Source organism: Microtus oregoni, unplaced genomic scaffold (genome assembly GCF_018167655.1).
Source record: "Microtus oregoni isolate MIOR12 unplaced genomic scaffold, Mior012 000037F_ref0000500, whole genome shotgun sequence".
Lineage (NCBI taxonomy): Eukaryota > Metazoa > Chordata > Mammalia > Rodentia > Cricetidae > Microtus > Microtus oregoni.
Window position 1 is genome coordinate 21691984 of NW_024543096.1, and position 16324 is coordinate 21708307.

General features: G+C 42.2%; 1 protein-coding gene across 2 annotated transcripts in view; it reads right to left on the reverse strand.

Moving 5' to 3' along the window:
- The window catches only part of Stk39 (serine/threonine kinase 39), a 249286-nt gene that overhangs the window by 37745 nt on the left and 195217 nt on the right, over window positions 1–16324 (reverse strand). For both annotated transcript variants that reach the window (XM_041631541.1, XM_041631540.1), the window contains one exon: window positions 13263–13331. In XM_041631541.1, coding sequence (XP_041487475.1) covers window positions 13263–13331 — 69 coding nt within the window. The remainder of the gene's footprint in view (window positions 1–13262; window positions 13332–16324) is intronic.

Here is a 16324-nt window from a genome sequence, read left to right on the forward strand (position 1 = left end):
TAAAAACGGGTTGCAAATAACTTGTCTCAATAGCACGCAGGAAAGATATGTGATGCCACTGTGGCATAACCAAAAAATGATCTAATAAATTTCCTGAAGAATCACCTACACCAAGAACGAGTGTTTTATGGGAGACATTTTAGAAAAGCTAAGACTATTTAGGGAGAAGATGACAAGGCCCGCAGCAAATATATCTGATGCTCCACAAAGGGGTCATAGGAATGTCAGCCCCGCACTATCTAAGGGCTTATTTAGCAGTGCACGATGGTAAAGTCAACACGGACCAGCAACAGAGGAAGACGGGCATGTTGAGAGCTTCTATGGGCCATTCCTTGAAAAAAAAAAAAAAAAAGACAAGTTTGCTTGGGATGAGGTGTGGAGTTCTTGCAAGCTGTTGGATATTCCTGTCACCAACTCCTGAGGATGGAAGAGTTTTTGGAAAAAGAACTAGAGTTCAATACTGCGCCTGGGTCTCAGAGTGTGGGCCCCAAGTACAGGAATAAGCCCTCGGGCTCATGTCTCCTTCAGAAGCTGAGGCAGTACACCCTGGCACTCCTTGTACACAGGAGCAGAGTGCACAAGGGTACAATCAGAAAAGTCAGAGAGATATCTTAGGAGTCATCCCCAGTAGATGGAAACTTAAGAGACGCTTACAAGCTACCCATTCCCTTCTTATCGGCCTCTCTTATGTTTCACAGCCCTGATTGGGGCAAAGAAGAGAAAGTGACTATCTATAGCACCACGGGGAGACGGACAAATTCATGAAGCTCGTGGTGTTTAATACGTCTACCTTTAGCTCCGATTATCTCCACGGGCACTTTCTGCCCATTGGAGTCGGAAAACCACAATTTTGCTTTAGAGTCTCCGACAAGGATGGGATTCCAGAAAAGAAGTCTTATATTGTGCAAGAGGCAGATGAATTAGCTCTAAAACAGAAAGCACAAAATGTGACTTGCCTCGGCCTCAGAGGCCAGCCCTTAGCTTGGACTATTCCTGTAGCCCAGCGTTCTTGTAAGCCAGGGTTAAAGAGTTTACTGTGAGGAGAGAAGGCGCTGAGGGCTGGAGGGCTGAACTAAGTTCCAGCCTTCACGCTTGCATGTGGTAACAGACAGACCACGAAATCGGCCTCATCCCCAAGGCTCCTTCCCTGAAACACACGGTCTCCTCAGTAGTTTCTCAGGATCTAAATAAAGAGGAAGCTATTTTAAAAGTTAACGACAAAAAGCTTACAAGTTGACCATCCTTAATCTGCAAATTCCCAAGTCAGAAACACTCCACATTCAACCCCCTTTAAGCACTGACATGAAGCCACCAGCAGAAAATACCCCACCGTGAAACTTGAAGGTCTGCTTCAGGCACAGACGATGAAGATATTTATTGTATGAAACTGCCTTCGGCCTACTTCTATAAAGTGAATCTTATGATCAGTTTGGGGCTCCATCTATGTCATGATATACAGGCAAATATTTAAAAGTTTGAAAAACTATTTTCAAATCTGAAATACCTCAGATCCAGGCACTTGGGGTAAGGGAGCCTCAAACAGGCCCAGGGCATGGACGGCCACGAGGTCACTCAAGGCACTGATAGCAACTGCTTTTATGAATAACCAAGCATTTGGTCATGGTGTTCACCAGAACCCACCTGGATTCAATCAATTAACAATGTCAGCACCCACGTCACAGTCTGTACAGCTGTCTCTATACCACTGAAAGCGCTACCTATCTCTACCATTCATGATCCTTCAGAGCTCGCTCCTTTGAAAGCACAAGGGAGGGAAGAGAGCTGGTCAAAGGGAAGACGGAAGCAAAGGGATGGCTAGTGAGACCAGACAACTTCGCCAGCTTATAAACAACCCAGGGATTGCAAGCAAACGTTGCCCAAGGCCCACTTCCAGCTTGTCAGGACAAAAGGCAGAAAAACAAGAGCTTATTTTTACTGAAATACGAAAGTGAGCATTCTGAACACGCAGTGCTTTGAACACTCACTTTAATCTTGGTAATTATAGTGTTAGTCCCCGAAAGAAAATTCACTCAATTCTACTGCAATTAATGGACTTGAAACGGCAGGTTCGCTTTAACTCAATGAACATGAATATTTTATGCATTCTGTACTCTATTATAATGATAATAGTTCTGCTGTATGTATGGTGCTACCTCAACCCACACCATAATTTACGTGAGAATAAGGCAATATTATGAAATGGAAAATATACTGCAATCTCTTTGAGATTAACATGAAAGTCCTGTGATCACTAATTAATGTAGAGAAAGTGCCTGCAATTAATGCCTTGCAATGTCTTTTTTCAAAATTCTAATTTTCTTCTGATAGAATATCTGGATTGAGAATTCCTGAAAGGCATCTCTGAAGTCCTTCTGGGTTCCCAAACATTAAATTACCAGTGAGTTTTCAAAGCCTTCAAACACAAATGAATTTAGACATTTGAAACATCCTTTCAGCTTTTGGTTCTCTAGTCTTCAAGGGCTGTATGTCTGTCCCTCTGTGGTTCTAACCTGCCTCAGTCATGGATGGCTGGGTGTGTCTTAAGTGATGGAAGAAAGAAGAACATAGGCGATATGACAGTACAGGAGGGGATCACCAGAGAGAGAAAGGTCTACACAGGGATGAGAGTGGGGGATGGGCGGTGTAAGAGGGAGTGTTACCCCAATGAAGAACACATGGAAAAAAGACATAGAGAAACCTATTACTTTGTAAGGTAATTAAAGACAAGTTAAAAAACTAAGTTAGAATAAAGACGTTCTACATGCGTGGATGTTCCTGGTCCTGGAAATACCAGATGTGAGAGACCTCTTTATGAGCTGATGGTAAGAAAGACCCCAAATTGCCCCCAAACAATCCGGGCCCCTGCCATTCCTCTTGGTTGCCCAACAGAACTCCACAATACCCTATTGCGGAAGACATCACACAACTTGGTTGTTAGATATAAAAGAATCAAACTTGCTGGGCGGTGGTGGCGCACGCCTTTAATCCCAGCACTTGAGAGACAGAGGCAGGTGGATCTCTGGGAGTTCAAGGCCAGCCTTAGTCTACAAGAGCTAGTTCCAGGACAGGCTCCAAAGCTACAGAGAAACCCTGTCTCCAAAACCAAAACCAAAACCAAACAAACAAACAAAAAAAGAAACAAATTGAGCTGGGCTCTGATGACAGCTTGCATAGTGCCTGGATGTACTCTGCAGGATATTGCTGGTGTGTGTGTGTGTGTGTGTGTGTGTGTGTGTGTGTGTGTTTGTGTATCACTTATGATTCAGTACAACGGACAAGCAGAAGCATTCAAAAGAAAGAATTAGAAAGAAACAAAAAGAGCAAAAGCCCCCCACACAAACAAAAAACTGTGAGAAAGATGTATAAGAAAGCAACCGTCACCCACAGCAGAGGAAGGTCAGGCAAGAAATAAGTCGTGGATGTACTGCTTTCTAGAACCTTAGCCAACAAACACAATCTGGTAAGAAGTCTTAAGAGCTAGTTATAAAATTAGCCCTTCAAGGGGTCTATTACAGAAAGGATGCTTTGTATAAGATAGCAATTCACTATGGGTTGAAGGCATTTTACCATTAAGAATTTAAGTAGGGAAAAAAAAAACCCAAGTGTTTTCCAAGTCAAATGAACAGACAGCTCCTTGACTGTTTGTAATAGTGAGCTCTGGGCATAAGGATGCACAGTCGTGTCCTGGAGTTTGCAGCCATGGATCTCAGGGTGCTTTCTTGGCTGTGGTTTCCCACTGAATGGTCCTGTACCTGACTAGGCACAGAACCCTACAGAAAAACCCACACTGTGGAGAGGATGCCACAGGTTAGCAAACACAGCTTCTGCTTTTGATAAACATGTGCCAACGTTGGCTTTTACATGGGGACAGCGTATGCCTGATGAGAAGGGCAGGTTTGCTTTGTTGGAAGGGACCAGAAGAGTCTCTCCTTGCCTTAAAATGGATTCAAGGGCAACAGCATTTTTCTCACACTGTTTATTAGATGCTAAACTTGTGTGGTACAAGATTAAGAGCTGGGTTTTCTTATAGTTTGCATTGTCAAAGAAAAGATAATCAAATTCAAGATGCAGGATCAAAGTTAGATATAATTGGTATGATACCAACAGAGTGATATTAACCGATATTGAGTTAAAAATGTGAAATTCTTCTTGACACTTCATTCCCTTTGGTTAGCTAAGCAATAGCTCTATTTCCTGTTGTATAAGAAGATACACTGGGCTGGAGAGATGGCTCAGTGGTTAAGAGCATTGCCTGCTCTTCCAAAGGTCCTGAGTTCAATTCCCAGCAACCACATGGTGGCTCACAACCATCTGTAATGAGGTCTGGCGCCCTCCTCTGGCCTTCAGGCATAGACACAGACAGAATATTGTATACATAAAAAATAAATAAATAAATAAATATATTTAAAAAAAAAAGAAGATACACTGATACAGTAAAAACAACGAACAAAAAAACAGGAGTGCCATTTTATTTGGTGATGAATGATACCTGTTAGACTATTAATAAGTAGAAGTGATCTTATGTTTACAGCTAGAATACTGTACTATTATTGGAATAGTTAGATGTAAGCCCAGAGACTGGTGAAATTGATACATACCACACACACACACACAAACACACACACTAAATTTACTTTAATTAATTCTATCAGAAAGATGTCCTTGCCGTAAGAGAAGTTTGACAATTTGGGGCTTGTCCAGCAGACAGATAGTTGGCAGGACTGAGCATCATCTTCATGCATATCTGATTTTAGAACTAAGAGGAAGATTAACATTTTGGTTAAAAGAGAGCAAGGGAAGCTATCTGAAAAGAGCAGGGCTCCAGGGACTTACACTACCCCACTTGCAAGCGCTTACTTCACTTAGATGACAAATCTTAGCTGGACTCTGTTTTTCCCAGGGGTTTTCTACAGAGAGTACCAACTTCTAAGTAAATAGAAAGTTAATTGGCAATCAGGGTTTACAGTACAGTTTGCTGCTGCAGTGGTTCATAACCATGCATATAGAACAGAGAACACCTTCGGGGAGACAGGTGTTATTTTACAGTAGGACTTCTAGAAATAGCACTTGTGCACACACTGAAAGATGGCGCTGAATTATACAACAGCCATAAATGAGAAGCTGTTTAAAGAGATAGGTCAGCCACTCCTTATCAAGAGTCAATAATACTTGAAAAAGTAGTTTTTGTGTGTGTGTCCATGCATGTGTGTCCAGATATCACAGCACTCCTTCCCGTGCTATGGCTCTTACATTTAATGAGCAGAGGGAGTATTTACACAGACAGGAGCGGTGAGTTACAGTCAACCGGCAGCAGGACTTTGGTAAAATTAGAAACTCTGCCATATTTAACTGTCCATTGTTTACTACTATTTTTTTTTAAGATTTAAGGAGAGCAAACAACATAGCATTCCCAAGAAAGGGATAGTTTCTGATTCCCTCGAATATTAAATTCAAGCCAGATTTTTAAAATGTGTATGGGTGTTTTGCTGGTATTTATGTCTATGCACCAGTCCCTAGAAGAGTGAGATTCTCTGCAACTCGAGTTGAAAGTCACCCTGTGGACATGGGGAATTGACCCCAGATCCTTTGGAAGAAGAACCACTGAGCGTTCTTAGCTGCTGAGCCATCTCTCTAGCCTCCTCAATCTTTTGATCAAGAACTATTCACTAGCATGTACTGACATCATTCAGACTGATTCCAAAGCTGTCTAAACCCAGAGAGTATGTAAGGAATTGTCTCTTCAAAAAGCTATCCACTATTTTTTTTTAAAATAACAGGACTGTGAGATACAGGATATTTTCTTAAGGAAATTTTTTATTTCATTCAGTTTCAACATCATTAAACACAGTCGAAATAACCACTGAACTGAGTATAAGAAAAATTTCTTTGCTCTTTCTACAGGCTTTATCATGGAAGTGCAGTGCAGAGCTGCTCCGTGACTCCAGCCACTCAGAACAGACCCGAGCAACGCTGGAGAGGGATAGACAACAGCTGCACACACCTCACCACGTGTTCCAACTCATCTGCGGTTCTATTACCTGCATACTTCAGAGCATAAAATGTTTTACTATTACCCAAAAAAACAAAAGAGGAAACTCTCTGCAGGGTCTACTATACCCTGAGCAGCAATATTAGTATTTTGTTAATTTAAAAAAAAATTTGTATTTGGCTTGCAAATATGTCTCCGTAACCAATGCATGCTTGTTGCTCAAGGAGACCAAACGAGGGCATTGATTTCCTCAAACTGGACTTACAAATATTGTGGATAGCCACGTACATGCTGAGAATTGATCTCAGACCTCCTAGAAAAGCAAAAAAAAAAAAAAAAAATGCTCTCAACTACTGAGACATCTCTCCAGCTCCAATAACGTTAGTTTTTATTTTAAAAATAACTTTATGACAAGAAAAAGATTACACCAACGACACATTTACTAACCACAATACACACACGTACACACGTACACACACACACACGTACACACACACACACGCACGCACACACACACGTACACACACAATTTTAAAAGTTGACTGGCATGATTGTCAAGCAGGTTTCCAAGGAAAAAACTAAACAAAGCAGAAAAACAAAGGAGGTTGACGATACTGCGAGGATGCGGTGATTGATGAGGCAGGAATGGCTGCCACAGGCTACTGCAAATAGAAGGAAAGGAGCTCATATGCACACGGTGTACCCAGGATGCTTGTGGAAAACGACAAGTCCCTCCCTCTCTGCCCAGGACACCCGCCTGTTGTTGGAACCCAGAAATGTACACTTGTGAGAAGTATCCCAGATAAGATGGGGATGCAGGGATCTCACTGTATGCTCTGAAAAGGACCCACTTCCAAGCATATCCTCGTGGAGACAGACATTTTATGACCTTGGATTTCCATGTGATGGGATGAGACAGAGGGAAAGAGACACATATATGGATCTAATCTACATGGGAAGTGGAAAAAGAGAGGATCTCCTAAGTAAATTTGGAGAGTGGGGATCACAGAAGAGGGTAGAAGAGAAGGGGGGAGGAAGGGGAACAGAGAAAAATATATAGTTCAATAAAAACAATAAAAATAAATTTAAAAAGCCCAAGCACATGTTAAATAGAGTTCTTCGGGTGTGAAGATTGGTTATTCCAGAAGTATAAACATGTCTGAAAGCCCAGAGAGAACTTATGAGGACATATGTATTTCAAATAAGCTATATCTATATATTAGCACTACATACTGAAGTATAATAAAAATACATCATTAAAATAAACTTCGTTGTAGTGCTAACATACTGGCTCAAAACGTATCATGGTAAAATTGTATAAATTAATGTAGAAATGCATCTCCCTTTTTATGATTTATTTAACTTTATTTTATATGCATTTCTGTGAAGGTGTTAGATCCCCTGGAACTGGATTTTCAGAGAGTTGTGAGCTATCATGTGGGTGCTGGGAATTGAACCGGGTCCTCTGGTAGAATAGTCAGTGCTCTTAACTGCTGAGCCATCTCTCCAGCCCTCATCTCCCTTTTTAGAGATAAAAATTCTAACATCTGGTTTCAAACTCCACTTAAAAAAAAAAAAACAGACATATGTTGTTACAAAGCCTAGGAAGGGTGAGGGAAACCCAAAGGTCAGTAGTCAGCAGATACCCTGCTCAGACACTCACTGGCTCGGCATTCTCCCCTACTCAGCACAGGCATCTGTACCCTGGTCTTTGCACTAGGCCTTGCAGGCTGCGGGGGGGGGGGGGGGGGGGCAGTTTTGCGAAGCCCTGCAACAGGTCCACAAACATACTGGCTTCTGATCCCTGCCCTAGTCCCTTTTTCTGCTGATGAAGTTCCAAAACTCACTGAAGAAAATTACAAAGACCATGCACAAGTCCAGAGCAAAATTTAGAACTAATTTTATTATTTAGAAAAAAACCATGTTGCTCTGCATACCCACCTCCTAGGGAAACTTCATTTTCCAGCGGGCAACTTTTCCTCATGAGTGAGAAGGGATTTCCTCTGAGTCCTCCCTATCAGTTTTCCTTGGTAATCTTTTTTGAAATAACTAGAATAAGGACTCCATTCTTGTCTATTTATATTCTACAGCCAACCTAGGCAGACAAGAGTAGCAAATTTATACATACATATCATCTATTTTTTCATCTCACAAATTTACTTTTTTAACCAACACACGCTCAGAAGGCAGTGCCGTCTTCTGCGGTCTATTTACACAAGGCCTCAAAGTGTCTCCTGTTTCTTGCCTAAGGTAGTGCTAAGTATGAGCGTAACTGGAGTGGGTTTATGACTGCAGTCTACAAACAGTGCCTTTAATTTTGCACTGCCCTTTTTCTGCATGAAAGCAGTCATTCCGTGCCATACACCAGCCTTACTTCCATCTACACTTCTCTGCCACACACTCCAGGCAGATGAGCCTGCGGCTTGGGAATGCGGACTTTTGTAATCTACGTCTGCTATGCTGTAGTAAAAGCCACAGCGCCCACTGCTCTGTAACACTGCTTTTTCCAGCCTTTTCATGCTACCATAAGCATTTTCTCCAACTCAAAAGAAAACGCTGATGGGAAATAAGCAGGTTTTTAAATCTCTTTAAGTGATAGCTATTTAATATTACATAAGCTAAAGAAACGCATGAAAGAAGGCTATTTCTTTGTACAGCCTTCCTCATTTGAGCTTACTTCATTTTGTACCGGCTACTCCAATTTTACTATCCTCAAAGTAAGAACCTCTAGATACTGGTATCCTATATCCAGTATGATTCTTTTCTAATGAAAATGGCAGGAGGTAGCTGTGGAGGGCAGAACAAAGTCTGGACAAGTGTTTGTTGGGAGAAGTGAAGCACTTCACACGGGGTCTGGATCAGTCTAGAACACAGATAAAATTTAACCACTTTTAAGAAACCAATGTTTGGCATGACGTACTTGTAATGCCAGTACTTGGGAGGCTGAGGCAGGAGAAGCACAAGCTTGAGGCCAGCCTGGTTACATAGTGAAATGCTATTTAAAAAGGGAGGGACAAGAAGGGAGAGAGGCAAGGAAAAAATTACGTTCAAGAAGAAATCGTACAGATCAGTTTCGTAAGTGAAAATTGTAACGTGCTGCAAGAGGAAAGACAAAGTAGAAAGTTCAAACAATGGGAATGCTGGAAACGTGGGAAGGTATGCCATTTTGAGCAGGAGAGTCAGGCAAGGCATTCTGGGAAAGCACCAGGAGATGCGATGGATGAGCCTATGAGAGCTTTCAGAAGGGGCGTTCTGGAAGAGAGGCAAGGATAGCTTGCTGGTGCCACAAGCCAGCGTAGCTGCTAGGTGGGAGCAGAAGGGAGGTGGTTTGAGAAGTGATGGGGTGTGTGGTGAGGGGGGCAGGCCACCGGCATGTGGGTAGAGAGCCACTGCAGAGTCTTATGAAAGCGTTCGTGTCGCCTGCTCAGTTTTCAACTGGGATGCGACTCACACACAAAGTTCGTCCTTCTGAAGTGCACAGTTCACTGGCTTCGGGTACAGTCTCAGGATTGCACAGATAATGTTACTTTTAACTTGAAAAATGTTTCTCACATTGAAAACCAACCCTCAAGCCCTCCACATCCTAAGGCCTCTCAACTACTCTCCTTTCCCTCTGTGTATTTCATGCACCTGGAATAACGTGACTGGCTAGCTCTAGCTGACAAGCGGGGCAGGACCACTGTAGTAGGGCAGGTGGGAGGAAATGCCAAGGGCTACATTTTGGAGACTGAAAATTAAATTTCAGATACTGACTGCCCTTCTAAGGGAAGAGGATTTTTTTAAAAAAAAAAAATCTAGTGGAGTCTACAGTTCAAAATAAGGACCTGTGTCACAAAGTTAAAGATTAATACCATGCCAGGCGACATGCCAAATGAGGAAGTGATTTCAGAAGAAAGACAAGGTTCTTAGATGCTTTGGATCCATCAGTGTTTACAGGTCAGGGAGATGAAAAGAAGCCAGCAAAATACTAAGAAATTCCAGGTCAGAGGAATGAACAGCTGATCACGGGGGAAGGCCCTACCTTCTATGCCCCATACTTCTGACAGGCCAGTCAAGAAGACAGACAATTAACCCCAGACTCGGGAGGAGGTGGCAGTCTTTCTCAGACCGCGGGTCCTGTCCCCCCACACTGTTCACTCTGCTCCTGCTGCACCCACACTGCCCCCGTCACCTCGCTGTCAGGCCCCTCTTCTCCACATGTGGCTTTGGGAATAACAGTTTGAGTGGAGCAGGAAGGCCAAAGTCTGGCTGGCGTTTGTTCAGGAGGTCACGGACAGAAAGGAAATGACGGCAGAGACAGGTCTTTCAGCAAGTTCTCCTATAAGATGTTGGGAGAACACAGCTGAATTAAGATGTAAAGAAGGGCTTCTTTAAGATGTAAGAAATAAAAGCTCTAAGACGCTCCTGGTCCTAAGAGTGGGAGGGATAACAAGGGAGAGAGCAGAGGAATTCTGAGACTGGTTAGTGGGGACAGGAGTAATCCATTTTATCTGTCAAATAACAACTAAAATATGGTATATGCTGCTTTGGGAAAAAATAAGTTGTTTTTTGTTTCTTTGTTCATTTGTTTTCCCATGATGCACAGGAATTGGATAAAACTCTATCTATGATGCCTGGACAAGGACAAGCTCTCAGAAGCCCCGACGTCAATGGCTGCAGGTCGCATCCTCCAGGCCTCATTCGATCTAAGGTTTGTCTGTAAAGCAGTGACTGAAACAACCTGCCCCTGGACAGCACAGAACTGGTTCGACCACCAGATAAACAGGAGAGGTATAAGGCCCAGCACAGGCATTTGTCTGCCATAGAAGGAGGAGTCACATACCCGGTTTTAACCAAACATTCTTCATATAGAAATATTCTAGGCCCAACAAGGGGAAACACAGCAAAATAGAATTTATAGGGATAAGTAATTATGGTATAGAAAAAATATAAGCCTTTTGGTTATTACTGTACTTAAAGGAGATTTTAATAAGTTACATATGAATGGTGTCTTCATTTCTTATTTTACTTCTTTTAAAAACTCAACAATGACAACAGGCTAGTTGGTGCACAGGACAGCCTCAGAGCCATGCAGCAAGCTGGAGGCTAGTTAAGAGCCTGCTGCAGACAACCAAACCAACAGCAACAAAACAGAGTCTAACTTTACACTGATCTGAGAATAGGAGACAAGACGCCAGTAGCTGTGACTGTAGTCAGTGGCGAGGTGACGCCTAAAACATCTGTGAGCCACGGCTGGCCCGAGTCTCCTACTGGTCCCAGTCCCAGCCTTTCGCCAGGATCTGTTCAAACTACGAGCAGGCTGCGGTGGTGCACACCTGTAAGCTCAGGACTCGAGGGGCAGAGGGCCGGTGTGAGCAGCTTCAGGCTCAGCACTAGCTGTGTGCCTCGGAGCATTAAGCGAGAACTAATCAGACAAAGAGTAACTTCCCACAATCCTCCCCAACAATTTCATTCCTACTGGGGGACATTACGCGATCAAGAGTCTTAAACTCTACTTGCACTTCATCAATTAATTTTTAATTCTGCTTGTCCATGGAGCGCAGTTCTCTTTAAGGAAAATAGATGTTTCAGTATATTCTGGTTTTGGCATTAACTATTCTCATTACTTCTTGGGCTAAACTAAGAAACAGGGGTGTGTGTTTATTTATTTTTCTGAACAAGGGACTCGGGGGAGGGTTAAGAGAAAGGAGCCAGAGGTGAAATTTTGTAAAGGCTCTAAGGTTGAGTTTGTCATCTTTCCTGAGTCTTCACTTTACATTTGATCAGCAAACAGGTAAGGATGCAGCTGGCTGAAAGACCTAAGGGGGTCATCAAGGAAAGTCTGAAAGTAAGGATGAATGACGAAATGCAAGCACACATGTATACATAATATATGCGTGCACATATGTAAATTTCACTTCGAATATGGCAGATTTACATATTCACTTCTTGGCAAAGGAAATGAGAGCTCTGACTGTCTACACTTCGCCTATAATTTACACCCAGGAATTTATTTTCCCTCTTTCGCACCTTTCATACCATTTGTTTATATAAAACAGTGATACTGAGTGTTTAGTCAGAATAACTTGTACTATAAAGCACTGTATATTGCCATTTAAATAAAATATAGAACTTTTACTTTACAGAGCTCTATCTTGCCAGGTTTCTAGAAGCCACTTGCAATAGATGTGCTAGTCTGTGTCAAATTCCCTCAATCACACATTCCACCATCACCGAACACGGACTTATTTGGAAAAACTGAAAATTTTTAAAGTAGAACATAAAACAAGCCATGGTGGCAAACACCACCCAGCACTGAGGAGGCAGAGGCAGGCAGATCTCTGTCAATTTGAGGTCAACCTGGAAGCCATAGGAAGTTCCAGGACAGCCTGTCTCAAAGCTAATACAGAACCAAACAAAACAAACAGCGTGCAATTTCAAACATTACTTTTTTTTTTTTAAGAAATTTCTTTTCAGGAGAATATTTTCAGAAGTATTAGTTTTGAAGAATATTTTACCTTAATACAATCTTCTCATTAATGTTATTATAACAAATAAAATGTTTTATAATTCAGATATTGGCTAACCTCATCACTCAGACTCATTATTAGGAATACACAGGGACAGACCGCATTATAAAATCCCTCTAGACCCATCATTTCCGGGGGAGCATGGAGCAGCTGGGCGAAGTAGAGGCAGTGACACCAGGCTTCTTCAGGTGATGCTAATAAGAGCCCCAGGGCCTTCTTACCTGCCAGTCCTTGGGAGATCTACAGGCTGCTTGCTCTTTCAGCATGCTTGAGTCACGTGAGCTTCCCGAGCTCCATACACCCCCCCCCCACACACACACACACTTAATTCAGAAAAAAAGATGAATGGTGGAAACAACCAGGATTTCAGAGTAAAAGACACCACACTCAGTCATGTGGCTCTGGAGAAACTCCAGGATTCCTAAAGATGCGTTTCCTTACCTGGACAACAAACGAACTGGTTTGATGGACCTTTCAGGCCCTCTCCAACCTAAACATCAGAACTACAATATGATTTGTTCTTTGTGATAGTTGTGATATCTCACTGGATAAACCATGCTTATATAAAGAGGAGGGAAATACATGAAATACCTTTGAAGAAAATTAAATATGGTTTTTATGCAATGTCATATAAACATAAGAATTTATGAACATTCCCTTTTAAATTTCAGAATGAATTATTCTTTAATGAAAAATTTTGCTTCTGAACACATTTCCATTTGATATATCAACAAAATGATACTGCATACTAAAAATGAATTTACCTATAACTACATCATGACCGTCAACCAAGCCAGCAGAGAAGAGCTCCTGAGACACACCATCTGCGGTATCTGTCCAAATGTGAGATGAATATGTATTAGAAACCATAACATAAAAATCAACAGCCCAGCACAATATAAAAATATATTTTTCATTTACTAAAATCACCCATGATTTTAATTCATCAATTCAGATCCTATTGGAAAAAATCAGAAATGTCATGAAGTGTATTTTTCCACAAGCAATTTATACTTTTTTTACTTAAAAAATCTTACTAAAAAAAATATTTACTTCACTTTGGTGAACCAAAAATCTCCCCCTCTGGCCACCACCTGAATTATTCCTCCTGCATGCCCTAGAACACCTAAGGCTCTCTATGACATTGCTTTTCTTTCTTGCCAAGGTTAATTCAAGCCATCATTAATCCTTTTCAATCATTCGAAGCTACTGAGTTAAGAATTTATAGCAAAGGTTGAATGGGTAGAATCTCATACAACCTTCTACTTGGTACAAACAGCCCGTGGGCTTGTTGGACTATTAAGATGAGCTATTTAAATGTAGGCTATTAAGAAACCCCTTTAACACAACATTGATCATTTGATAGCAACAGATTTATTCTCTTAGAAAATGTGGCGGTGTAAAATAATGTAGTTTCCCGATGATAAGTGACAGGAGCTGGCAATCTCATAAAGATGGGACTGAAGAGGCTGTAGCAAGAGAATACAGCTAGAAGTTACTTAATTGAGAGGTTATGAATGGGTGTGGCAACACTGCTAACTCCACTGAAAGACTTTTCAAGGAGGAACTGAAAACTGTGATATGCTCAAAAGAGAAGAACTATGACGGGACTCCGTGTGATAATAAGGGCGACGTCTGCGCTTCCACAGCCCTCTGATATTCTACCAGATACCTAGCAGCACTGGTTACAAACAGCAAGGGCAATTGGGTGAGGATCTGACGTGAGTACTTTCCAAAGTCAGGCAACACCTGAACATATAGCTGCGGCATCACACAAATGTCGAAACAGAACTGGAGAAACCTCAGCATAAAAGGGATATGGTGAACTACGGAAATGAGCCCACAGCGTAGGTGTGTGCGCACATATAAATTGCATGTGTGTATTATATGTATGCACATATGTGCTTTCAACCCCCTTTTCATAACTGGTGGGGTTTAAAGTGTTTAGACCTGGTGTATGATGCTAATATAATACATGGTGACGGCGATGACAAGGCCACAGCCAAGGGGCGTCCCAAACTCATTTCATCCTCCTGTGCAGTCTTTGTCTCCTACACTTGATCTCCAGAAAAGAGCAAAGCTCAATGTATGTGCCTCATGCTTTCCAAAATTGGGTTTTTCCCTCATTTCATAATGGAATGCCATAAACGGAAATAGGAGACAAGGGATTACACGGAAAGTTCACTAAACCACGGAAATCCACACAAGGGAAGCTTGTCTTGGTCTTTCTCCTTCTGATAAAGATTAAAAGTGAAGTTTGTAAAGGTCCCTGATGGAACGAGCCCACACTAGGGAACTGAGGATAACTCAGCGAATGGCTACGTTCTGACTAGGATTCTCCTTCTGGAGCTGCTGGTGCTCAGAAGCCCCAGCCTCCTGGAGATCAACCCAATCTCCAGAACAGGAAACGCTTTTAATGAGGGTGCCGAACAGATGTAAGTGACAAGCTTGCAGCACAGTGCCATTTCTATCACGTGACTGGCCAGCAGCAAGAAGCTTTGGATACTACATTTCTGTGAGCACCTACATTCTCAGAAAGCAGCTGCAAAGGGACAAACAAAGCCACGCCAGGGGCTCGCACCAAACCAGTGCCAGGGTGATAGCCACTCCCCGGGGACTGAACTGGGTAACAGGTCCTATTTTCAGGCCTCTTGGGCACCAGATGAATCATATCAAAAGTGGCAAATGGCTAATGCTGGCTGGACAAGCTGGGAAATCCTCCCTGTCGCTGCGTATGGCAGCAAGCAGTCATTTTCTACACAGGTAAGACACCTGTAATAGTATAGAATGATTATGTCAAACGTACTAGTCATATATTTTTACTTTAAGCTGATGCTGAAACAGTTTAAATCATCAATGTTAAAATCTTGTTTCCAGAGAATTCAATAACATAATAAATAAAAGGGTGTGTCCTCCAAAGACAACAGATTTTCCATGTGCACATCACGTTTTATGCCATACACACCTGAGCCTGCTTAGAGATAGCATAAATGCAGTGCACATACGGTGTACATACATGCACACATACATCAGACACTGCCTGAGGAACACACACGGTGCATCCAGGCCTGTGCTTGCTGTCCAGCAAAGGGTGCAATTACCAGCCAAGTCACTGCTATGGCTTACACCTGGACACTAAAATTAGCGACTATTCATCACTCCCTGGCAAATGAGGTGCCAAAGGCAGTGCGAACGGACTGGTGATGATAGGATCATCGGAGTCACACAAATCCTCATGCTGGAAATTCATTTCTTTGTTAGTTCGTAAAATGAAAATTGATTTTCATTGCTGTGGTCAATTTTAAGCAACCAGAGGAAAAGAAGCGACCTTAAAATCAGAGCCTGCTCTTTCTTCTACTTGTAACACCTGTTATTTAATTACCAGATCGTATTCACAGCACTGCCTGGTCAATATTTCCATATTATGACAAAATTGATGGCATTCTGGTAACTGTGACTGGTGTCATACACTCTCAAAGGCCCATTTGAAACTGCTAACGACGGATACGCTTAAAGAGAAAACCCAGTTAGCAAGCTCATTAGGGCCCATGAGCATGTATTTTGTAAGAGATACTCCATGATTTTATCTGATTCAAGGAAGTCACCTGATCTTTGCCTTTACAGAGGGCTCATGATCTTAACTAGAGCAAACCTTGGTCCACTAACACTTAAAGTCTAGGAGCATGGTTTGTTTGGCAGTACTTGAACAATTTCCCATGAATGTACATACGCAGGACGCAGCGATTTCCTCAAGTGCCTGTCATTTACTCCAGCTTTGTGAGGCAGCTGCGTCAATGTCTTCTCACGGGTGGTGACAGTGAGGGGG